The sequence below is a fragment of the Nomascus leucogenys genome, chromosome X (assembly GCF_006542625.1).
Source record: "Nomascus leucogenys isolate Asia chromosome X, Asia_NLE_v1, whole genome shotgun sequence".
Classification (NCBI taxonomy): Eukaryota; Metazoa; Chordata; class Mammalia; order Primates; family Hylobatidae; genus Nomascus; species Nomascus leucogenys.
In genome coordinates, this window is record NC_044406.1 from 120577709 (window position 1) to 120603930 (window position 26222).

The 26222-nt window shown below is 42.3% G+C and overlaps 1 protein-coding gene across 5 annotated transcripts in view; it reads left to right on the forward strand.

The window, feature by feature from the left end:
* Positions 1–26222, forward strand: part of FAM122C (family with sequence similarity 122C) — a 57033-nt gene that overhangs the window by 1292 nt on the left and 29519 nt on the right. Inside the window, exons 3-6 of one of the 5 annotated variants that reach the window (XM_003272537.2) lie at positions 6552–6698; positions 10268–10436; positions 17430–17508; positions 24305–25967. In XM_003272537.2, coding sequence (XP_003272585.2) covers positions 6650–6698; positions 10268–10436; positions 17430–17508; positions 24305–24355 — 348 coding nt within the window. In that variant the 5' untranslated portion in view covers positions 6552–6649 and the 3' untranslated portion in view covers positions 24356–25967. Of the gene's footprint in view, positions 1–6551; positions 6699–9927; positions 10437–17429; positions 17509–24304; positions 25968–26222 lie in introns of those variants that run through there. The other 4 variants (XM_012499088.2, XM_012499087.2, XM_030806926.1 and 1 more) reach the window with 4 other exon arrangements.

The window sequence follows — 26222 nt, forward strand, 5'->3', positions numbered from 1 at the left end:
TAGATTCAACAAAACTAGGAAAAGTCCTGAAGAACGGGTAGCAAGCAGAACCAAATGTTTTTTCTTACTAGGAATTACGGAGTCCCTAACAATCATGACTCAGCGTGTGTGAGATCTGGATTTTTTTTTTTTTTTTTTTAAACAGAGTCTCGTTCTGTCGCCCAGGCTGGAGGGCAGTGGCACGATCTTGGCTCTGCCCCCCCACCCGTGTTCAAGCGATTCTCTTGCCTCAGCCTCCCAAGTAGCTGGGATTACAGGCGCCTGCCACCACGCCTGGCTAATTTTTTGTATTTTTAGTAGACACGGGGTTTCGCCATGTTGGCTAGGCTGGTCTCGAACTCCTGACCTCAGGTGATCCACCCGCCTTGGCCTCCCAAAGTGCTGGGATTACAGGCACGAGCCACCGCACCCGGCCAAGATTTGGATTTTTTATTTAACAAACACCTACATAACACTTGTTATGTGCTAGGCACTATTCTAAGAGTTTTAGAAATATTAACTCTGGGCCGGGCGCGGTGGCTCAAGCCTGTAATCCCAGCACTTTGGGAGGCCAAGGCGGGTGGATCATGAGGTCAGGAGATCGAGACCATCCTGGCTAACACGGTGAAACCCCGTCTCTACTAAAAATACAAAAAATTAGCCAGGCGTGGTGGCGGGCGCCTGTAATCCCAGCTACTCGGGAGGCTGAGGCAGGAGAATGGCGTGAACCTGGGAGGCGGAGCTTGCAGTGAGCTGAGATCGCGCCAGTGCACTCCAGCCTGGGGGACAGAGAAAGACTCCGTCTCCAAAAAAAAAAAAAAAAAAAAGAAATATTAACTCTGTCATGGGTGTAACTGGCCAGTGGTGCAGGTGCTAAAGAAATTTACGGATATGGCCGGGCGCGGTGGCTCACGCCTGTAATCCCAGCACTTTGGGAGGCTGAGGCGGGCGGATCACGAGTTCAGGAGATCGAGACCATCCTGGATAACACAGTGAAACCCCGTCTCTACTAAAAAATACAAAAAAATTAGCCGGGCGTGGTGGCGGGCGCCTGTAGTCCCAGCTACTCGGGAGGCTGAGGAAGGAGAATGGCATGAACTCCGGGGGGCGGAGCCTGCAGTGAGCGGAGATCGCGCCACTGCACTCCAGCCTGGACAACAGCGAAACTCCGTCTCAAAAAAAAAAAAAAAAGAAATTTACGGAGACAGTCATAGGTAACAACGAAAGGCAGATTTATTAGAGAAGATATGAAAATATGTTGCAAGGATGCAATGGGCAGCACTGCAGAGGAGCTGTCTGCAAAGGCAGGGGCTGGAGGGAAGTTTTATAGGGTCATGCTAGAGACGGGTAGGTGCAGAAAGAGGTCATGCTGCTGGGGCCACTGTGTGGAAGGTGTGCCCTCTGGTCGTTTGTGTTCATTGTTCTTCCCCACCTGGGGCCCGCCTGGCCCCTTTCTCTTTGCTTACTTCTCAGGACTCCACATCCCACCCCCCGTAACACCCCTCAGAACACCAATGACAAATCTTTGACATTGGGGCTGAGGTCTCATCTTCCAACTGCTTCCTGCTGATCAGGGGTGTAGAGTTGACCCTACCTATGGTTGTTGGTCTGTCAGGAGACCCTGTGGGTCATTGTCCCAGATTGTGGGATCTAGGATATTGAATCTTGCTGGAGGAAGGGACTCATCACAGAGTGGGAGTATGTCAAGGCAAAACTGGTGACTAGCCGAATCCAGGGGAGACTCATAAAGGTAGCAGGCATCATTGGGGAAAGACTGATATCCCATTCACAGCATTACTTGAAAGTGAAACTGCTGAATTCTAGAAGATAAAAGTTTGTTTCTTAAGCCAGTTACTGAAAAGGCAAACAAACAAACAAACCAACCCCACAACTATTTGCAGTGTGACTGTTTTTCCTTATTGGAAGCCCATTTGGATAGCCTGGAAGTTAAACTCAATGAAAAAGTGTTTAAATGTAATTAGACACAAGAAGAGTGTATTCAGGGTTATGAGTATAGGAGGTGAATACATGACTCTTAGGAAAAGCATGAAAAGTTGTTTTTTTTTTTACGCTGAGAATTTAGACATATTTTTTAAAAGCCAAGGGTACAGAATTAAGTTATATTAGAGGAAAACATTGCTTAATTTTTTTGATTTTCAAGATGAAATATTTTAGCATTAGGCCATAATAACAGAATTGGAGGAAAAAGTTACAGGAGCTGACAAAAAATGAAGGAGAGAGTTATTATTTTTGGCATTCTCCAGGGAGAAAAAGCTGAAAGCAGCACGGCACAGCAAAAGTTGAACTGAGCTATTATTCTGTGAAGCTTTAACTTCTTACAGTTTTATTAAGACCAGATTAATATCTTAAGAAAATCTTGTTTTTAACATAGGGGACCAATGTTAGACTATCCTAAATAATTCCCTTTCAGTTATAATCAACTTAAACACATAGAAAATTCCTTTAATAACTTCTCCTTTGCGAACCTTCTCACTACTTGCACAGACCATTTATGACATGGACTTTCTGACTTGGACATCAGGGCTTTCTGACTTGTCCTAAACACCCCTTTCTTAAACAGGTCATTTTACTTTAGGACAAAAATTTGTCATACAAGATCCTTTCTTGGCTGGGCGTGGTGGCTCATGCCTGTAATCCCAGCAGTTTGGGAGGCCGAGGCAGGCGGATGACTTGAGGTCAGGAGTTCAAGACCAGCCTGGCCAACATAACATGGTGAAACCCTGTCTCTACTAAAAATACAAAAATTAGCTTGGTGTGGTGGTTGGCACCTGTAATCCCAGCTACTCCGGGGGCTGAGGCAGGAGAATCACTTGAACCTGGGAGGCGGAGGTTGCAGTGAGCTGAGATCACACCACTGCACTCCAGCCTAGGCAGACTTGATGTCAAAAAAAAAAAAATCCTTTCTCATATAAAATTTTTATTTAAAACCTTCCTTACCGGCCGGACGCAGTGGCTCACGCCTGTAATTCCAGCACTTTGGGAGGCTGAGGTGGGCGGATCACGAGGTCAGGAGTTCAAGACCAGCCTGGCCAACATGGTGAAGCCCTGTCTATACTAAAAACATAAAAGAATTAGCTGGGCATGGTGGCAGGTGCTTGTAGTCCCAGCTACTCGGGGGGCTGAGGCCGGAGAATCGCTTGAACCCGGGAGGCGGAGGTTGTAGTGAGCCAAGATCACACCACTGTACTCCAGCCTTGCAACAGAGCGAGACTCCGCCTCAAAAAAAATAAAAAGGAAGCCTTAACTGAGGGGATGATTTAAACATGGACACATGAGGTGTCTCCAAAGAGATGGCAAGCAATTTATAAGATCTAGAACTGCCCAAAAGGTAACTCAGAGAAAAGAAAATTTCAAGACAGGAAATCAGAAGCTGTCCATGGAGGGAAAAATAATCAATACATGGCAAAAGTACCACAAGTATTAAACCACAAAAGACTGACTTTCAAAGCCAGGAATTGAACCCAGGCGCCATTGTGATAGGGCAAAGCCTTAGCAACTGACCTACAGCACGAGGTGACTACTGTTGTTTTACCAGGAGTTTAGAGCATTTTCAAGCTTGCAAAATGTTTTAACTGCTCAAGAGAATTTTCTAAGACTAGCCATGTTACTATTATGCATCCTTCTTTTAATTTAACCATTTTCTTTTCATGGTGCACTCAATTCCAATAGTGACTCTATCTAAATAAAAGCCTGTTAAAGTCCAGATAGTAATTTTCCAGGTTTTTACCACATAAGCAAAAGGTATTTCCAGAAAGGGGTAGAGGGGGCATCTCCATGATAGGCAGCTTTTTAACTCAAAAGGGAAGTTTATAATACTTGCCACCTCCAGAGTTGCCCTTGGCTTTGTTTTGTTGATGACTCATGTTTGATCTGGAAGCTAGCCAAAGCAGAAAGCCCCCCTTCAGCTTAAGGCCTGATGATCATCAGGGGTTGGGATTATGTCCCAGGGACCCTTTGGCCCTCCAGGGCAGTCCCATTTCCAGTGGCTGAGCTTGTGGCAGAGGGGGCAAGCCATGCGGGGGTTTTTCGTCATTCATGCCATAGGGCCAGTTTGCCTTCCAGTGGCCTGGGCTTCTGCACTGATGGCAGTTATCTGGAGGAGTATCCTTAGGGCAGCCTGGAATGGAGGCTGGGGGCTTGCAAAGCAGCCAACAGTTGAGCCTGCTTCTTCTCCCTGCGTTTTTCTTTCTCCTTAGCCCTGTCCTTATCCTGCTCTCAGTTATAAAAGACTGAGGAGACTAATTTGAGGTTTTCTGCATAGGGGCCATGCTGTATTGCAAAAGAAAATTCGACTTTTTTTTTTTTTTTTTTTTTTTTTTTTGAATCTGAGGGTTACATTTGTCTCAACATTTTGGGATGCAACCCATAGGTGAGTCTGACGGAATAGAGGAAGTTTGTCCCATGGTGGGACTGGAAAACGATGAGCTGCTGGGGGCTAATATCTGCTGCAGACATGAACCACACACTCTCGCCGCCCCCACCCCCCTGCCCCACCAGGAAGAGGGCTCAACTCACATCTACTAACGGATTCCAGTGCACTTTCTTTTCTTTTCTTTTGAGATGGAATCTCGCTTTGTTGCCCAGGCTGGAGTGCAGTGGTGGGATCTCGGCTCACTGCAACCTCTGCCTCCCAGGTTCAAGCGATTCTCCTGTGTCAGCCTCCCAAGTAGCTGGGATTACAGGCATGCACCACTACGTCCGGCTAATTTTTTGTATTTTTAGTAGAGATGGGGTTTCGCCATGTTTGCCAGGCTGGTCTTGAACTCCTGACCTCAGGTGATCCACCCACCTCGGCCTCCCAAAGTTCTGGGATTACAGGCGTGAGCCACCGCGCCCGGCCTCAAGTGCATTCTCTAAAGGGGCATCCCACCTATTGGAAAGGATATCTCAGCGCTGGGGCCCTACGCTGGATGGTTAGCCCAGGTACGAGGAAAAAGGGTAAAGGAAGAACTCAGCCTGGTCCCATCTCAGGAGAGAGGACCAGAATGGGGAGACTCACTGCTCTGAGGCTGCTTGCGATCGCCTAATTTGGGAACGTCCAGAGCAGGAGATCTGGCTGTTTTTGCAGGACTATTTAGAGTAAGAAAGAGGAGCTCTGAGCTCCCTAAAACGTGTGCCAATTGCATTACATAGGGATTGCAGACCTTTTCGCCAGAAGAGATAGGAGAGGGCCTTCTTCCCTTCTAGGCAAGGCGGCCAAACCTGTTCACATCCGCTGGCCTTGAGGCCACACCAGGAAATGGCCCTGACCAGTTGCCATCAATTGCCAGAGGGATACTAGAATTTGTCCTCTGGAAGACTGAAAAGTAAAGCAAATTCTGAACTCTCACAGAATCATGGGACAGCAGTCTGGTGTCTTTCCACCAGGACCTTCTGGTTCCCTGGGCAACAGCCCCGGCCAGGGACTTAAAATTATCTCAGGGTTTTGACGCTGTCCAACGAGAGGTTGGAATTGGAGGAAAGGGAGAAAGTAGGGGAGAGGCCCATACGGGCCACCAAAATGTTGCAGGTGCAGCTGGCCAGTGGCGCAGGTGGTAGAGGAATTGACCAAGACAGTTGTAGGTAAAGAAAGGCAGATTATTAGAGAAGGTATGAAAATATGTTGAAAGGAGGCAAAGGGCAGCACTGCAGAGGAGGAGCTTTCTGCAAAGAGGCAGGGGCTGGAGGGAGCTGGAGGGGGCTGCATGTGGAAACAAGTCATGCTGCTGGGGCCACACGTGGAAGGAGGTCGTTGTGCCCTAGGTCTCTCAGAACAATTTTTCATTGTTCTTCCCCACCTGGGGCCCCTTTCTCATTGTTTCTTACTTATCTTATCAGGACTCCACAAACTCTTTTAATCTTCACCACTTGAATGGCCCTGGGGAAGAGAAGGCCATTGCATTGAAATGTAATAGTTCTGAAATTGCTTTCAAAATTCAGCCAGAAATAATAATTTTGCCTGCCTCTTTTCAATTATCCCATACTAAACTTGCCAAGGCCAATTGTCATTTTATTCCTCACTGTTTATGCTTTCTGCCTGCAGTATGAGGGATTTGTAAGTACTTTTAGATAGTTTCCTTTAAATTGCCTGTATTTTTCTCCCAGCTAGATTAGAAACAACAACCTCTGTTTTTGAGCAATTTAGGTATCTTTTTATCTCAAGGTCTCAGCAACCCTTAAGGCCAGCCCCACCTCCTACTCCCTGCTCAAAAGAAATTATAATACATTCTTTTGTTCACAATAGCTACTAAACAATCATTTGTTGGCCACATGCATGCACTGACCTCAGGAGCTTAACAATTTAGGAGAACGCGAGGAGAATAATGCTACTTTGGCGATCATTTCTAGGTTTTATTCACATCACTCTTGCCTGCTAGTTTTTTGTTTTTTTTTTACCTTTCATGTAAATCTTTTGGGAAGGTTTAGGGTGTTTGTGGTTTGTAGATTTGGGTTCGACTTGTATTTGACTTGCTCTTGTGGTAACTAAAGGTTACAACGTAGCTTCAAGGTTGTCATGACAACTGGTAAAATAAAGAGCTGATTATCACATGTTTGTTGGTTCCCTTTTATAGGTGAGGGCCTGGGACAGACGGCAGCAGACTGGGATATGCAAAGAGAAGAGTAGCCTAATTGTCAAGTCTAGATCTAACAAAAGCAGTGTCCCAAGATCATGGCATATTTCCCTGAAACTGGAAGAACTGATCAAGAAACACAGCTAGGTTGGTATAATAATGTGTGCGTAGAAATGGGGAGAAGTAAAAACAATTTCTTTAATGTGTTTGCTGTTGTAGCATATAGAATTCTTGCTGTTTTTGTGTTACTTATTCCTTTTGATATTCCAATTTGTGTATGTACTATGAGTCCTGTTTATATCTTTACAGGTTTGGGGTTCCTGACATGTAGTTGTTCTTTTGTAAAAGTGAGCTCCTTCTCTTTGATAATAGCGTAAACTTATTACCATCTCATATATTTGGTTATTTCATATTACTCCTTTTCTTAGAAACATAGTCCCTTAGTCACTCTTCCCTTGTCATTTTATTATACCTATTTTCTTAGTGTTTTTGTACTTATTTAAAAATTAGATACTTGTAATGCTTAGGCAGGATGAAATTTTGTCTATTTATTCAAAATATACGTATGAAACCTTATTACCTGCCAAGAATACTAGCAAAAGTTGGAAATTAAAATGAACACAATGGAGGTAAGATTCCCTGTTCACTGGCCTGCTTCTTATTTTTCTGTTATTCAGACAATTTGTTTTTTGACTCTGTTCTGTCTTTAATCACTGCCTTCTGCATTCATCCTGAATTTACTCAGCTTTAACCACCATCTTTTATAAACTTTCAGGTACCCTGGGAATTTTAACAGTGGCTTTTAGGACATCTCGATACTAGCCTGAATTCTGCTGCTATCTAATTATGTACCATTAATCTCTTTGGAATTTTATCCAACTGTAAAATAGAAATGATTTACCTACTTTACAAGATAACTATGAAAGATAGGCTATTTAAACCTGTATTTATTCATATAATAATTACAGAAGTATTTATCAAGTGCTTATGAGTACAGAAATTCAAGGAGATATTCTGAGGCATCTCATTTTTTTTTTTTTTTTACTTAAACAGCAGGGCAGAGGAATCTTGGCTTTGCCACTTAGTAGTTGTAACTTGAGTAACCCCTCTGGGCTTTGGTTTCCTCCTGTGAAAAATGGGCATTGTGATTGTGCCTACCTCAAAGAATTATTGTAAACTTTAAATGCAATCACCTATTTAAAGTGATTAGGACAGTACCTGGCACATAGTAAGTGCCCAACAAATGGTAGCTATTACTAATCTGTCTTGTATCAGGAATGGAGACTCCACATCATCCTCATGTTTGGGATTTAAGTAATCTAATTCTGCCTAATATACTCAAGTTTGTCTTATTCTATTCCCAGAATGAACAAAGAATACATATTTATTACCTTACATGTCATAACTTGTCACGAACTATCTCAAGACTGTCCCATTATTTTAAGTTCACCGCTGGGTAGCTGAGCAGGGTTGATGATTGAACCAATCCAGATAAGTATGTGAAAACATTTTGTAGGCCAGGTGTGGAGGCTCATACCTGTAATCCCAGCACTTTGGGAGGCCGAGGCGGGTGGATCACCTGAGGTCGGGAGTTCAAGACCAGCCTGACCAACATGGAGAAACCCCAACTCTACTAAAAATACAAAATTAGCTGGGAGTGGTGGCACATGCCTGTAATCCCAGCTACTCTGGAGGCTGAGTCAGGAGAATCGCTTGAACCCGGGAGGTGGAGGTTGCGGTGAGCCAAGATTGCGCCATTGCACTCCAGCCTGGGCAACAAGAGCGAAACTCCGTCTCAAAAAAAAAAAAATTGTAGGCCAGGCGCGGTGGCTCAAGCTTGTAATCCCAGCACTTTGGGAGGCCGAGGCGGGCAGATCACGAGGTCAGGAGATCGAGACTACGGTGAAACCCCGTCTCTACTAAAAAATACAAAAAATTAGCCGGGCGTGGTGGCGGACCCCTGTAGTCCCAGCTACTCAGAGAGGCTGAGGCAGGAGAATGGCGTGAACCCGGGAGGCGGAGCTTGCAGTGAGCCGAGATTGCGCCACTGCACTCCAGCCTGGGCGACAGAGCGAGACTCCGTCTCAAAAAAAAAAAAAAAAAAAAATTGTTATCTGTAAAGTGCTATACCAGTGTTATGACTATTTTAATTAATAACTCTCATTTCACTAGGTTTATTTGCCTTCTCTGCCAGTTCTCTATATGGTTACTAAAATGTGTGGTTTTACAAAATTATTAGCATGGAGTTGAGATTTCAGTACTCAGTGTGGCTCATTAAGTGATGGTGAAAATTCCTAAAAGGGTACTTCTTAAAATGATATGAGCCATGGCAGCATTCTTAGAATGTATGTAGCTTCTAATACTACCTGAAATGAAAACACTGATTTGCATTGATACTAAATTCTGAGATATTTGTTTTTAAAAAAGCCTCACTGCTTTAGCTCAAATCTTTGTAAATTAGCTGAGGTCTTTGTTTTTTATATGAATAGCTGTGAGGAGCCAGATTATATATAATGTAAAAATACACACTGAGGCAGGCACGGTGGCTCACGCCTGTAATCCCAGCACTTTAGGAGGACGAGGCGGGCGGATCACCTGAGGTCCAGGAGTTCGAGACCAGCCTGGCCAACATGGTGAAACCCCGTCTCTACTAAAATACAAAAATTAGCCAGGCCTGGTGGCGAGCACCTGTAATCCCAGCTACTCGGGAGGTTGAGGCGGGAGAATCGCTTGAACCTGGGAGGTGGAGGTTGCAGTGAGCCGAGATCGTGGCCACTGCACTCCAGCCTCAGCAACAAGAGCGAAATTTCATCTCAAAAAAAAAAAAAAAACTGTACAATTATGGTTTAAAAAAGAAAGAAAGAAACCACACTGAAAACAGTAATTCGTTTGCCAAATGAGCTCAGTTAGGTTAGCACCTTAGCAAGACCCTTTGGGACCAAGTGGCCTGTAAGCACTTAGGTAGCAGTATCTTTTTTTTTTTCAGACTTTTGCTTTTCTAAAATTACAAAGGTGTAGTGTGCCTGCTATTACAGGATGGAAAAATGCATCATAGGAGGTTAGAAGCTTGTTGGCCTCAGTCATAAAGGGATAAGAAAAATGAGAATTAGGCATAGGGCAGAAAGGACCTCACTCCTCCCAACGCTTTCATTTCTAAATAATGCTTAAGGAAACCATTCCAGGGTTAGTAAAAGAGTAGAGGCACAACCACGGTAAGTGGGCATTGGGGAAAGAGGAAGGAGGGCAAGACATGGGGATAAAGCGGCTTCTTAACTGCGCGTGCGCCCCAGGCAAAGCAGACTAAGGCGCGTGAAGTGACGTCATTGCCTGCGTCAAAACACGCGTCGTCGGGCTGACAGCTTATCTCAGGCTCTAAGGGGCGGGACCTAACTGATTGTCAAAGGCGGCAGATTGTAGTTTTTGTTTTGGCCGGAAAGGCTTACCATGAGTTGCCAGGGCTGAGAGAGATGGAGAAGGATTCTCGGCGGTGACAGATTAAATTCCCCAGTTACATTATAGACTTGGAGGTGGGGGATCTTCTCATCGTCAGAGGCCCCGATCATGGGAGATAGGCGGTTCGGAGCCAGTCCTGCCTAACTTTGTGTTCACTGATGTTAGGGCTGCAAAGGTGGGCACCCCTACTCGTCTAAGAGCTTTCTCCTCTCTTCTGTTTTTCCCCTTTGCCTCTCTCCTTACATCACCTGCCCACTAAGTAGACTTGTCCTTGTGTGAACGGGAGCCGGAAAGCCTTGAGAACTTATGCCTCGACCCGGACATGGCACAGGAGAAAATGGAACTAGGTTTCAAGTCGCTGCCGAGTTCCACTACCGCAGACGGGAACATTCTGAGAAGAGTCAACAGTGCCCCTTTGATCAATGGACTTGGGTGAGCCGGGTTGACATACTGGAGGAGGCAAGCGGGTGGGGAGGAGGTGTTCGGGAAAGTGATTTCCTATAGAATTCCCGTCCCTTTATTTGTTGAGGTTCTGCAGGTAACTCCCTTGTTCCTGGTGTCCGGAGATCCCACCCTCAACCTTGGGTGGGGGTAGTGGGACGGGCTGACCTGAGGGGAGCGCGCACCCACCCTGAGGCTGACAAACATCTGAATCTGAACATCCTCCCCTGATAGCCCACCCGGACCCGAAAGCAGCAGCCAGTTGGTGTGGAGCACGGCTTTTTTCCAACTTCACCCCATTTCTTACCCACTCCTTTGAAGAAACTTAGCATCCTCCCCCACTCACCTCCAGATCTTCTGCCATGACTGTAATATTTGTCATTTCAGCTGCTTTGTCACCTCTGACCTTCACCTCCAGCCGCTTGAATGGAAATGGTTGTCAAGCAAATAAGCTTTGGACTTTTTCACATCTTTTTTTTTTTTTGTCTTTTTTTTTTTTGAGACGGAGTCTTGCTCTGTCGCCCAGGCTGGAGTGCAGTGGCACGATCTCAGCTTACTGTAACCTCCGCCTCCTGGGTTCAAGCAATTCTCGTGCCTCAACCTCCCTAGTAGCTAGGATTACAGGCGCCCGCCACCACACCCGGTAATTTTTTGTATTTTTATTTTTATTGTATGTATGTATGTATGTATTTATTTATTTATTTATTTATTTTGAGACGGAGCCTCCCTCTGTTGCCCAGGCTGGAGTGCAGTGGCGCGATCTCAGCTCACTGCAAGCTCCGCCTCCCGGGTTCACGCCATTCTCCTGACTCAGCCTCCCAAGTAGCTGGGACTACAGGCGCCCGCCAACACGCCCGGCTAATTTTTTGTATTTTTAGTAGAGAAGGGGTTTCACCGTGTTAGCCAGGATGGTCTTGATCTCCCGACCTCGTGATCCGCCCGCCTCGGCCTCCCAAAGTGCTGAGATTACAGGCGTAAGCCACCGTGCCCGGACTAATTTTTCGTATTTTTAGTAGAGACAGGGTTTCACCATGTTGATCAGGCTGGTCTCGAACTCCTGGCCTCAGGGGATCCGCCTCCCTCAGCCTCCCAAAGTGCTGGTATTACAGACGTGAGCCACTGCTCCTGGCCTACACCTATTTTTTATTGGAGCAAAAAGTTTTGATACCACAGAAGCTTGATCTCCTAAATTACACATTCTTACTGGGTGATACTTCCCCTAAGGGGAGGAGAAAATAGTTCTTGGGGGAGTGTGAAAAATTTTTACTCTTTTTATGTATAAAGCACAAATATACATACAGTATGTACACAGATATATAGTATATATGTGTTATTAAAATTTCACGGAGGGGGAGCAATTAGGGGAAAAACTGTCTAAAAAGGCTTTTTAGAGGGTCAATAATGAAAAAAGGATTTAGAAACACTGCACTAAATGATGATTAACTGTATTTCTGAAGATCTGGGATGACTAAATCTTGTTTCCTTTTTTTTTTAAGACGGAGTCTCTCTGTGTCGCCCAGGCTGGAGTGCAGTGGTGTGATCTCGGCTCACTGCAACCTCTGCCTCCCGGGTTCAAGCGATTCTCCTGCCTCAGACTCCCGAGTAGCTGGGACTTCAGGCACCCGCCACCACGCCCACCTAATTTTTGTATTTTTAGTGGAGACGGGGTTTCACTGTGTTAGCCAGGATGGTCTCGATCTCCTGACCTTGTGATCCGCCCGCCTTGGCCTCCCAAAGTGTTGGAATTACAGGCATGAGCCACCGCGCCTGGCCTAAATCTTACTTCTTAAACTAGACTTTTAAAATGAGATTTTGGGTCTCATATTTCAGTATTATAAGGTTTTCTAGATACCGTAAAAATGTCTGAAAAATGCATTCACTACATACGTTACTAACTTTGCTCTTCACCTTTTGTGGCATCATACTAATTGATAGTTGTAATTCACAGTACCATAGACTATCAGGAAGGGATTCAGAGACCAGCTTTACCCTCCTTGTTTAACATATGAGGAAACTGAGGCCCATAAATCTCCAAAATGACATGTTTAGTGGCAGAGCCAGTACTAGGAACCTCTGTTTCCTGACTCCTAAACTACTGTTCTGGCCACTACTAACCAATACCTAAACTGATTAACTCTAAATAAATGCAGATTTTGGGTCATTTGAGGTAGGAGAGAATATATTGTTCACAAAATGAAAAGCAAACTAAGATTGACCAAAAAAAAAAAAACATTACCTTTTTAAAATAGGCAGGTAGAAAAACATAGAAGGGGGACTCTGCATGTTGTGCTGAGAACAAGAACATTTTATTCACTCAGGATTTTGCTCTAATCCTGTTGTGGGAATGAAGGAATTACGGGACCCACTCTACTAGTAGAAGAGAGCAGTAGGGAGAATGTTGGGTTTATTGAAGACAATATAAAAAGAAGAAATAGGCTGCAAATAGATGATGGAAGATGTGTACTGGAAAGAACCTGTGGATCCTCTTTAATGTATTAAATACACCAGAGAAGGAGTGGACCCTTCCCTAATCCTCAAAGCCCTGGAAACAGAGAGATCTCAGTTATTCTTTCATCCCTTGCTTTGTTCTGCAAAGGATTTTTTGGTTTTGTTTGTTTTTTGCTTTTATCATATTAGAGCATAGCTACAGTGTTAAATTCCATAGCTTAAGATCCTGATGCATGAAGTAAAATTTGTACAGAAAGATAAGGGTCACTAGTGTATTTCTCTAGTAGGAGTTTAAAGACATAGAAACCACAAAGTGGACGGAGTCCAGGGACTCTAGTCTGTCAGAAAGAAGTAACATAGGAATGATGTGTGACATCCCTGAGATTAGGGGACTTGCCCAGATGATCTGAGGGCATATTTTGTGCTGTTGTAGAAAATGTAGGGCATAGTCAGAGAAGTTATTCTGAAGCAAGAAAAATTTAGAGTAGGATTACACTGAGCCTTAGTTGAATTCATTTTCACCTCACTTCTCATTTGCATATGTATACTGCTCACTTTTCTCCCTTTTTTTTTTTTCCTTCCTTGGCCCTCTAATACTTGTGTACTTCCTCTTTCTAAACTATACCTGGCAGTAGAGCATTCTTTTCAGAAAGGTGAAAGTCACTAGCATATTTCTTTAGTAGGAGTTAAAGATATAGAAGCCACAAAGTGGACAGAGTTCAGGGACTCCAGTCCATCAGAAAGAAGTAACATAGGAATGATGTGTGACATGCCTGAGGTCAGGGAACTTGCCCAAATGATCTGAGGGGATGTTTTGTGCTGTTGTAGAAAATATTTAGCTTGCTAAACATTGTTGCACCTCTTTCAAGTAATTTTTGAACTTTGCTTGATGTTTCTTCTATATAAAGACCCTCTTGCACCAGCATTTGCAGAATTAAATTCCTTACATTTGTTTCTTTCATATCAACTCTTTAATACAGTATTACTGTTTTAAAGAAGTATCTGCACTGTTTTATGTATATCTTGAACTAATAAAAATTCCAACATCAAAAGTTTTGAACCTCTTGGTTCTTTATACTCTTTATCCCTGTAGTTGGCTGACTTTATTACTGGTGTCAATAACTATATTTAAAGCTAGGAGTTTTTTCTTCTCTTTCTCTGACCCTTATTCAAAGACTTAGAGATTAGGTTCTTGTATTCCTGCCAGTGCCTCCCTACCTTAAAAACCTCTACCTTGACCCTGCATTTAAACTGTTACTGCCTCAATTCTTTTTTTTTTTTTTTCCTGAGATGGAGTCTTGAGGCTGGAGTGCAGTGGTTCAATCTCGGCTCACTGCAACCTCTGCCTCCTGGGCTCAAGCGATTCTCCTGCCTCAGCCTCCCAAGTAGCTGGGACTACAGGCATACACCACCACGCCAGGCTAATTTTTGTATTTTTGGTAGAGACGGGTTTCACTATGTTGGCCAGGCTGATCTTGAACCCCTGACCTCGTGATCCACCCACCTTGGCCTTCAGAAGTGCTGGTGCTGGGATTACAGGCCTGAGCCACCGCTCCTGACCCTCAATTCTATTTGAAAGGCAAATTACTGCCCCAGAGCCAAATGCAGCCCACCACCTGGATTTGCAAATAAAATTTTATTGGAATGGAACCATCCCCATTTGTTTAGTTATTATCTATGGCCACTTTCCCACCGCAGTGGCAGAACTGAGGAGTTGCAACAGATACTGTATGGCCCACAAATCTAAAATATTTACTCTCTGGCCCTTCGCAGAAAAAGTTTGCCTATCCTCTGGTTTATTGAACTTTTACGAATGTGGAAGAATAGCAGCCATGAAAAATGATTGCTTTGGGAATATAAGTGACATAAATCTATTATAGTTTAGACAGAGCTGTTTGTTGATCATTTGATGTGGAACATTGAACATCTATCCAGTTATACTACTTCTGCTTTTTCCGAGTTAAAAGTAGCACTTAGTTCAGATATCAGCTAGGGTTTTATAAATTCATGTTGAATGATGCATACCAGTTGAAGTATATATTGCCTGAATTCTTTCTTTCAGTTATAGTCTTACTGAAATTGGCAAACAAATTTAGGGTAGAATGTATCATTGCCAGTCCTAAGTATTAAGCCCCCTACACACATGTACACAAAAAAGAGTGGAAAGAAATAGCCCATTAGTGTCCCTCCAATTTTCTTATGAGTGACTGCCAGAACATATTCCTATTCTCACAAAGAAAATGACTGGGACAGGAAGTAGAATTAGATACATCCATATACCTTCGATTCACAAAATATTAAGTTACTGCCTGTTATATGCAAATTATGATGTTGCAAAGATGTATCTTAGCTCAATAAGCTTTAATAGGGAATATAAATACTCGAAGGACTTAAATATATGGTAGAGTAAGAAGTGCGTAGGGAGCTAAAGAAAGTGCTAGGGGAATTCAAAGAAGGAAGGGAGAAATTACAGCGGGACTGGTGAGAGAGAAGGAAAAGTTTATGAAGAAGGTGGCATTTGAGATGGGCCTTCATGGATTGATAGGATACACCCTGGAAAAGAGGGGGAACAATGGTTGGGATAGTATTTTAAGTATTATATATAGAACACACTTGAAGGCAGAAAAGCATAGATGTGTTCCAGAGAACTGAATGGTCCACTTTGCCTGAACCCCTGACTCCCAAATGTTTATCTGCTGATCAGTGCTGATCTCAGGTGAAGTTTTTACCAATCCGTGCTTTTATAAAAGTTAAGTACAGCATAATTAAAGATGTCATAATGTAGTTGTTAATTATCCTTCCTGGGCAGGACTGTACTGTACGCTGAGATTGTTATTCTCTTATTTTCTTAATACCAAAGGGTCATTTTACAAATGAAACGATGGTGTTGGTCAATGGTGGGATTTAAAAAAAAATGACTTGGCAAAAGAAAAAGGTGGCAACTGTATGTTTCTGCCTAGATTTTGTTTTGAAATTGTCCTAGTCCTTGAAATTGAAGAGTCTGGAGCCAAACCGTGGACGGCTTTGAATGTCATAGTAAAGAACGTAACTGAATTTGACAGGCACTGAAGAGAGTCACTGAAAGTTGTGAGCAAACTGTTCTTTAGGAAGGTGCCCCTGGTAGTCTGTTAGCCTAGAGAAGGGAAAGAAGAGAGGCGAGGAGCCCAATTAGACTATGCAGTCTGTGGAAAAGGAAAAAGACCTTGAATTGGTTTTTGGCAAGGAGCCTGACAAGAATCAGGTGGATATCAGAGAGAGAGTATAGAGGTAAAATCTAAAATACTGGCAGTTGATTGGATATAGGCAGCTAAACCAAAAGTATTACAGATGATTTCTCACATTGGAGGAACCTGGATGAAGGGTACATGTGAACCATCTGTATTCTTTTTGCGACTTCTTGTGAGTCTTAAACCGTTTCAAAATAAAAAGTTATAATAAAAAGGAAAAGATGCCAGGCACAGCTGGGATCTGTAGTCCTAGCTACTTGAGAGGATGAGGCAGGAGCATCGTTGAGCCTAGGAGTTTGAGGGCAGCCTAGGCAATATATAGCGGGACCACGTCTCTGAAAAAACAATGAAATGATGATTTCTTCAGGATTACAAGGTCAAATAGGACGAGTTCACTTGGGTGGGCAACCATCAAAGCTGAGGACACAGACCTGTCTTCAGTGGGCAGCAACTGCACAACTTCAGTCCATTGTTATCATGGGAATGTGGCCCAGTGTTGCAAAATCTTGCAACTTTTCAATAGAAGCCAGAACATTGGAATCTGGGTTTGTTTTTTTTTTTAATGTGAAATCTCACAGTGTACAAAACAAATTCAAAAACATTTTTAACACTGTGTAGGCCAAACCAAACACATCTGTGAAAAATCTGAGTTCCATCAACCCCTGCTATTGGTTATTCCTCTTATTCATGTGGAACTTTGGGAGTTGAGAGGGAATTGGTATTTGCACATTGTATCTCTGATCATAAATTTAAATCATTTACAGGTTTACACTGAAAATGATGTATTTCCAAGTTCACAATAAATTATATTCATTCTCCATAGCATGATTAGGAGTAAAGTAGTGTGCTTGAGAATTCCTTACCTTATATGGAGACTTGTTTAGGCCCAGCCAACCAAGGCTGTATGTGTGTATGTGTTTTAATTTCTACCTTTGCACAGCTTGCCTTTACCTTTGCTGTTTAGGTATTTGAAATCTTCTTTAAAAGAATTTCGTGGCCGGGCACGGTGGATCACCTGAGGTCAGGAGTTCGAGACCAGCCTGGCCAACATGGTGAAACCTGGTCTCTACTAAAAATACAAAAATTAACTGGGCATGGTGGTGCATGCCTGTAATCCCAGCTACTAGGAGGGGCTGAGGTAGGAGGATTGCTTGAACCTGGGAGGCAGAGGTTGTAGTGAGCTAAGATCGTGCCACTGCACTCCAGCCTGGGCAACAGAACATAGTGAGACTCCGTCTCAAAAAAAAAAAAAAAAAAAAGAATTTTGTAATGGATTTTATAAAACAAATGTTTTTGTTTTTCTTTTTAGTTTTAATTCACAGGTGTTGCAAGCCAACAAGTTAAGAATTAGAACAAACAGAACAACGTTTAGGAATCAACGCTCTCTGGTAAGAAAATGCTTATAGTGGCTTCCCTGTCCAAGACTTTGCTTATTGGTCTTAACCAATGGTCTTCAAACTTGAGCATTCACAGGGAGGGCTTATTAAAACACAGATGGCCAGCGGGAGTCTCACCCCTAGGATTTCTGATTAAGTAGATGGGGGTGGAGCATGAGAATTTGCATTTCTAACAAGTTCCCACTTTGAGAAACACTGCTGTAAACATTACTGAAGGAAAAATAAACACATTGACTACAGTTACGATTGCTGCAGCTGCAACAGAATTAATGGATTTAACATTGAGATTTTATGTATAAGACCATCTGGTTTCCCATTTTTTTTAAAGAAAATTCTAACTTTGAGAGGAAAATTTGCAGACTCTCCTAAAAGTAATTTTCAGGCTTTTAGACTTTTATCTCACATTTATCTTGAATTGTAAATAAGATTTGCTTTTCATGGTATTATCACGCAATCTCTAAATTATAACTCTTTTCTACTAATTATCCTGTAAACATAGGGAATATACTTGTAGATCAGTAAGCTAAGGTGAATACGTGATTCATTATATGATTGTTTTAATTGAGATGAAATTCACATAACATTCAATTAACTGTTTTAAAGTATACAACTCAATGGCATTTAGTGCATTCACAATGTTGTTCAACCAGTACCTCTCTCTAGTTTCTAAAGTGCATACATATCCTTGTCTTGTTCCTCATCATTGAATATGATTTTAGCTGTGAGTTTTTGGTAAATGTCCTTTATCATGTTAAGGAAATGTCCTTCTACTCCTACTTGCTGAGTATTTTTCTTTTTCTTTTCTTTTTTTTTTTGAGACAGAGTCTCACTTTGTCGCCCAGGCTGGAGTGCAGTGACATGATCTCAGCTCACTGCAACCTCCACCTCCTGGGTTCAAGCTATTCTTCTGCCTCAGCCTCAGCTGGGATTACAGGCACGCACCACCATGCCCAGCTAATTTTTTTGTATTTTTAGTAGAGACAGGATTTCACCATGTTGGCCAGGCTGGTCTCGAACTCTTGACCTCAAGTGATCTGCCCACCTCGGCATCCCAAAGTGCTGGGATTACAGGTGTGAGCCACCGAACCCGGCCTTGCTGAGTATTTTTATCATGAAAGTGTGTTGAATTGTTTCAAGTGCTTTTTCTGCATCTCTTGGGATGATCACGTGTTTCCCCACCTTGTTCGATTAATATGGTATATTACATTGATTTTTTCCATGTTGAACTACCCTTGCATTCCTGGGATAAATCTTTTTGCATCTGTATTCATAAGAGATATTGACCTGTTGTTTTCCTGTGTTATCTTTTGCTAGCTTTGGTATCAGGGTAATGCTGAATGTATTAGGAGGTGCTCCTTTGTCTTCTACTTTTGTAAGAGCTTGAGTAGGATTTTAAGTTGATTCTTGTTTTTTGTTTGTTTGTTTTTGTTTTTGTCTTTTTGAGATGGAGTTTTGCTCTTGTTGCCCAGGCTGGAGTGCAGTGGCACGATCTTGGCTCACTGCAATCTCTGCCTCCCAGGTTCAGACGATTCTCCTGCCTCAGCCTCCTGAGTAGCTGGGATTACAGGCACCCGCCACCACACCCAGCTAATTTTTTGTATTTTTAGTAGAGACGGGGTTTCATCATGTTGGCCAGGCTAGTCTCAAACTCCTGACCTCAGGTGATCCACCCGCCTTGGCCTCCCAAAGTGCAGGGATTACAGGTGTGAGCCACTGTGCCTGGCCTGGTGTTGATTCTTTAAATGTTTGGTAGAGTTCAGCATTGAAACCATCTGGTCCCGGACATTTCTTTGTTGGGAAGTTTTTGATTACAGACTCTATCTCTTGTTATAGGTTTGTTGAGATTTTCTATTTCTTTTTGAATCAGTTTGGTAATTTATGTGTTATGTGTTATGTATTATAGATTTCTCTTATAATATGATTTTTAATGTGATAGAATCTATAGAATACATTTTAGTGAAATATTATAGCTTGATACCAATTTAAAAATATTGCTTGTGGCCAGGCGTGGTGGCTTACACCTGTAATCCCAACACTTTGGGAGGCCAAGGCAGGAGGATCACCTGAGGTCAGGAGTTTGAGACCAGCCTGGCCAACATGGTGAAACCCCATCTCTACCAAAAATACAAAATTAGTCGGATGTGGTGGTGCATGCCTGTAATCCCAGCTACTGGGGAGGCTGAGGCAGGAGAATCGCTTGAACCCGGGAGTTGGAGGCTGTGGTGAGCCAAGATCACACCACTGCACTCCAGCCTGGCGACAGAGTGAGACTTTCTCTCAAAACAAACAAACAAACAAAAAAAAACAAAACAAAAATATTGCTTGCTAATCTTAAAACTGGACATTTTCTTCTTCATAGAATGATATTCAATATTGTTCCCACAAATGGATTAATTTTATAGTGGGATAAATTATAACTGTTCATTAAATAAATATTTCTTCTTTCTACTTATTTACTCATTCATTCAACGATATTTGTTGAGCACCTGCTTGCCTCTCAAAGCCTTCCATACCTATCCAGTCTTCTACTCAGAGAAGCCAACATAGTGGTTTAGGACCCACTATGTATTAGGCCCTGATCTAGTTGCCAGGGTTGATCTAACTGAGTTTGGGGAGGAGATAACATCTTAGTTGAGATCTTACTGATGTGAGAGGGTTAGCTAGTTTGGGACATTGGTGGCAGGAGTAGACAATATTCCTGGTAGAAAACAGCATGCTTGAAGTCCTGGAAAAGGAAGTGTGGTATATAGATAAAAGAGTGTGTATAAAATTTGAAGGAAGTGCATTTTAGCTACAGTGAAAGTAAAGATACAGTGGTGAGAGATGTGGTTGAAGAAGTAGACTAGTGCAATATCTTGTAGGGCCTTCAAGTCATGTTAAGTATTTTGCACTTTATCCTAGGGTCAATGAGAAGCCATTGAAGAGTTTTGAGCCAATGATTGACATGATCAGATTTGTTAAAAGATTACCCTGGCTGCAGAGTGGAAAGTGGATTGGAAGAGGGCAAACGTATATGCAAGAAGATCAGATAGGCTACTGCAATCACCCTGGCAAAGAGCTAATGGTAGCTTGGACTAGTGTGATGGTAGTGGAAATGGATAAAAGTTCCAGATTCAAGAGAAATTTCAAAGATGGAATCAATGGACGGTGGGAAACAGTGGAGGCAAACCTGACTCCTAGGTCTCTAGCTTGGGCAGCTGATGGGATGGTGGTGCCACAGAATAAGAAGGGACCATTGCAAGAAGAGTAGATTTACAAAGGAGGATGAGTTTAACTTTGTACATGTTACATTTGAGGTTCTCTTGGACCTGTAAACTAGTGATGTTCGATGTACTAGTTTGAAGCTCAGGGGTGAGATCTGGACTAGAGATAACCATTTGGGAATCATTGGTAGATTGTTATTCAAAGCTATGGGAATTAATGATATGACCTACAAAGAGAGTATAGAAAGAGCAAAGAAGAAGTTGCAGGACAAAACTTTAAAAATCACCAACACTTAAAAATCAGTCAGAAGAAGAGTGATGGACTAAGTAGAGAGGCAGGAGGAGGCTTCAGAAGAGAGTAGTACCATGAAAAAACAAGGAAAAGTAGTAAGTCATATGCTGTCAAGCCGTCAAACAGACTGAAAAGTGTCCTTTGAATTAACAAAACAGATATTACTCATGAATTCTTATATTTGAAAGCACTTTCAGTAGAAGGAGGAGTGGGATGAGATTAAGCCAGATTTGATTTTGAAGAATAACTGAGAGCCAAGGACCTATAAATGGCACTGTACATCCAAGCTCAGTTATTTGGGGGGCAAATTCCTCATCTGTAAAATGGGAATGTAAAAGTAACTGCTTTGTAGGTTTGTCGTGGATTACCTTGATCAGTATAAAGCACTCAGCACAGCACTGGCACATATTAAATGCTCAATAAATATGTGGTTTTTTAAATCAGTAATAGTACATATAGTCAGCAACCAGTGTACCTGGCTTTTTAAAAATTATGATTTTAAAATCTTTTTTTCTAGTACCAAACAGTTTAAGGATATTTTTTCTTTCTTTCTTTTTTCTTTTTTTTTTTTTGAGACAGATCTCTTGCCCAGGCTGGAATGCAGTGACGTGATCTCAGCTCACTGCAACCTCCGCCTCCCAGGTTCAAGCGATTCTTCTGCTTCAGCCTCCTGAGTAGCTGGGACTATAGGCATGCGCCACCACGCCTGGCTAATGTTCGTATTTTTAGTAGAGATGGGGTTTCACCATATTGGCCAGGCTGGTCTCAAACTCCTGACCTCGTGATCCGCCTGCCTCGGCCTCCCAAAGTACTGGAATTACAGGCGTAAGCCACTGTGCCCGGCGATTCTTGGCATTTTAAAAATGCATAACATTCCTTAGGAATTCTAGGCTCTTAATTTGCATAACGTTCAGTTTAATGTATATTTAAAATAAACCATCTTATATAACAGGTTGTGTTTGGCAGAATTGAAGTCATTTTAACTTATTGGATGATGGGGATTTCAAGGCTTGTTGGTTTAGCTTGCTATAACAATACTATGCATATGCTTTTATTGTGTCAAAGTATCACTTCATTATTATTATAAGACATATGTAAGTATATACTTACCTTTAGTATAGAACTGCTGAATTATCTAGGAGAATGACATGATGAATTAGAATACTTTTGGCAAAAGCGGTAAAATCCAATTAGAAGAGACTTAAACAGTCTGGGCGAGGTGGCTCATGCCTGTAATCTCAGCACTTTGGGAGGCCAAGGTGGGCGGATCACCTGAGGTCGGGAGTTCAAGACCGGCCTGGCCAACATGGTGAAACCATGTCTCTCCTAAAAATACAAAAATTAGCCGGGCATGGTGGCATGCGCCTGTAATCCCAGCTACTCAGGAGGCTGAGACAGGAAAATCGCTTGAACCCGGGAAGTGGAGTTTGCAGTGAGCCGAGATCACGCCACTGCACTCCAACCTGGGTGACAGAGTAAGACTCTGTCTCAAAAACAAAAACAAACAAACAAACAAAAAACAGAGAGACTTAAACAATAAGGAGCAATAAGGAGCATTATTATCTCAAATAATAAGAAGCCCCAAGAAAAGGAGTTTCTAGGCCAGGTTAGTTCAGTGGCCCAGTGATGTCATCAGAGACCCAGGTTCCTTCTATTTCTCCACCCTACCATCTTCAGCAGCCACAGTTAATTATGTGCCTAGTAATTAGACCCAGGGTTCAAAATCAATGGATAGCAAGCTCTTACATATATTTACAGATGTCGAGAAGGATATCTATCAACCTATCTTTAGTAGATATCTCTGGAGCATGACATCATAGGCAGAATTTTATTTTTACTTTATGCATTTCTATACTAGTTGGATGTTTTTCACAAAGCATGAGCAATACAGGTGTTTTCATTTCTAGTAGATATTATATTATAAAATAGAAACATTATTCTTGAAAAAATATAAATATTATTGAATGATATCATAAATTATAAGTTTAATGGTTATGTCCTATACTGGTCTATCCTTAAAATTGGTGCCACAGGCATCTAAAGTAGCCAAATTCATAGACACAGAAGATAGAATGGGGGTTGCTAGGGGCTGGGAGGAGGAAGGAATGGGGAGTTGTTGTTTAAAGGATACGGTTTTGCAAGGGTACAATTTTATTTTTTTATTATTTATTTTTATTTATTTTTTTTTTTTTTGAGACGGAGTCTCGCTCTGTCGCCCAGGCTGGATGGAGTGCAGTGGCGCCATCTCGGCTCACTGCAAGCTCCGCCTCCTGGGTTCACGCCATTCTCCTGCCTCAGCCTCTCCGAGTAGCTGGGACTACAGGCGCCCGCCACCACGCCCGGCTAATTTTTTTGTATTTTTAGTAGAGACAGGGTTTCACCGTGGTCTCGATCTCCTGACCTCATGATCCGCCCGCCTCGGCCTCCCAAAGTGCTGGGATTACAAGCGTGAGCCACCGCGCCCGGCCTACAAGGGTACAATTTTAAAGGGTTTCAGTTTTGCACGATGAAAAGAGTTCTGGAGATTGGCTGCACAACAATGGGAATGTACTTAACACTGCTGAACTGTATACTTCAAAATGGTTAAGATGGTAAGTTTCATGTTAGTGTATTTTACCACAATTTTAAAAATTGGTGCTACTTTTCATGTATTTAAATATAGGTAAAACAGGTTGGGCGCAGTAGCTCACGCCTGTAATCCCAGCACTTTCAGAGGCCGAGGCGGGCGGATTACTTGAGTTCAGGAATTTGAGACCAGCCTGGCCAACATAGTGGAACCCCGTCTCTACTAAAAATACGAAAAATTACCCAGGTGTGGTGGCACGTGCCTGTAATCCCAGTTACTTGGCAGGCTGAGGCAGGAGAATCTCTTGAACCCGGGGGGTGAAGCTTGCAGTGAGCCAAGATCCCGCCACTGCACTCCAGCCTGGGCGACAGAGACAGAGACAAAATCCATATGAAAAAAAAATATATATACACATATATGTGTATACACACATATATATATGTGTATATATATGTATATGTGTGTATACACATATATGTGTATATATATATTTTTACATTGTGTGTGTGTATATATATATATGGGTGTGTGTGTGTATACATACATATATAGGTAAAACAGTGTTTTAGAAACAAATCGCTGTGACAGAGGGCATTGAAGAGCCATGGGTTTCACTCAACACAAAAATAAAGATGCATATTTTCCAAGCATTGTAAAAAAAAAAAAACTGTTCCCTCACAATTATTTTGTTTAATTAAGTGCAAATATTTTCTTCACTTCTTTCAGGAAATCACTTCACCCACTTCTGTTGAACAGAAGCCCAAAGACCTCTTCTGACCTTGAGACTATGCCCTCTCCCAAATCGCCCCTTTGCTTTATCTCCTAAGAACTCTGAAGTTGACATGCCTGTTCCTTTCTCTCCCACCAGGAATTCTGGCACTTCTGCTCAATCTGGGTGTCACTGCGTCACTTCTCCATCCCCACCCCCTCCTCTTCCAAAGGAAGCAGGGGAAATGTCTCATCTTCCTAAGAGAAAAGGTTGTGCTTTTCTTGAGCAATTCATCTGTTCTAATTTTAGGCCTACTGACATCTGTCTCATTAGGTTTTGCTTTTCATATTGGCAACCACAAACCCCAAATCTAGTGTATGGCCCACAAAGTTGCAGGCATGTAATACATTCCTGGTCCTGCTTTATGCCCTGTGCATCTAGCCCATGTTCAGTTCATGTTAAGTAGCATTATAAACCATCTTAAATCATTTCTGAAACTAGGCAGAGACATTTATAAACATAGTGTACAACCCTTTGTTTAGGATTTTCTGAGCATTTTATCTCTAGTTACTATAGTAGGAAATGGCTTAAAAACAGCAAACCTAGGAAAATGAAAAATAATTTTTAAAAATCTTAATGTCTTTACAATATTAATTTTCTGTGATCTCTCTTAAATGGAACTAAGCTTGGTTTTTCCTCCTATCTTAATCCCTTCACTGGAGATAATTCTTAGGAATTAGCTTCACCCAGCACCCTCCCTAACCTCCCGCTACTTCTACTCCCAGCCACCTTCACACCATGACATCATTCCTTGGTGCTGATGCTCTTGGTTCCTTCCAAGGACTTTTCTTTTTTCCTGGAGTATGAGAAAAAGGCACAGTGGGAAATTTACACAAAAGATACCAGTGATGTTTATTACATCTCAGTAAACTCATTATTTCTATTTTAATACTTTGTTTCATGTGGAAAAATTATCTAAGGTAATTCCTTTGCAAACGCCACTTGTAGTACTTAATTTGGGGAGAATTCTCTTCCAGAAGCCTTGTTTTCTGCAATTAATTTCTCACATTATTACTAAAAGAATCAGCTAATACAATATTTGATCCACATTTTGTCCAATTAAAAAATTCTTGTAGCTTATGATTCTGTAGCTCAAGTTCAAATCCTACCTACCTCAGACATTTCACACTATCTCCCTGCTGGTGTCATCAATTTCAGTCCATCTTCTCATGATTTCCTGGATGAAGTTTTTCAGTGGGAAATCCTAAGCCTTTGCCTGAACCTAAACTGGTTCTTTCCCATCCCTTAGGTATAAATTAAAAATAATCTCTTCTAGGGAAGTCTTTCATCATTATTTTATGAAACAAATTTGCCATACCATGTTTTCTCACTTATAAGTGGGAGCTAAATAATAAGAATTTATGAACACAAGGAAACAACAGACACTGGGGTCTACTTGAGCAGGGAGGATGTGAGGAGGGAAGCAGAAAAGATAACTATTAGGTACTGGGCTTACTACCTGGGTGATGAAATAGTATGTACAACAGGCCAGGCACGGTGGCTCACACCTGTAATCCCAGCACTTTGGGAGGCCAAGGCGGGCAGATCACCTGAGGTCAGGAGTTTGAGATCAGCCTGGTCAACATAGTGAAACCCCATCTCTACTAAAAATACAAAAAATTAGCCGGGTATGATGGTACGTGCCTGTAGTCCCAACTACTCAGGAGGCTGAGACAGGAGAATTGCTTGAACCTGGGAGATGGAGGTTGCAGTGAGCCGAGATTGCACCACTGCACTCCAGCCTGGGTGACAGAGCGAGACTCTGTCTCAAAAAAAAAAAAAAAGAAAGAAAAAAAGAAAAGAAATAATATGTATAACAAATCCTGGTGACACATGTTTACCTATGTAACAAACCTTCACATGTACCCCCAAACC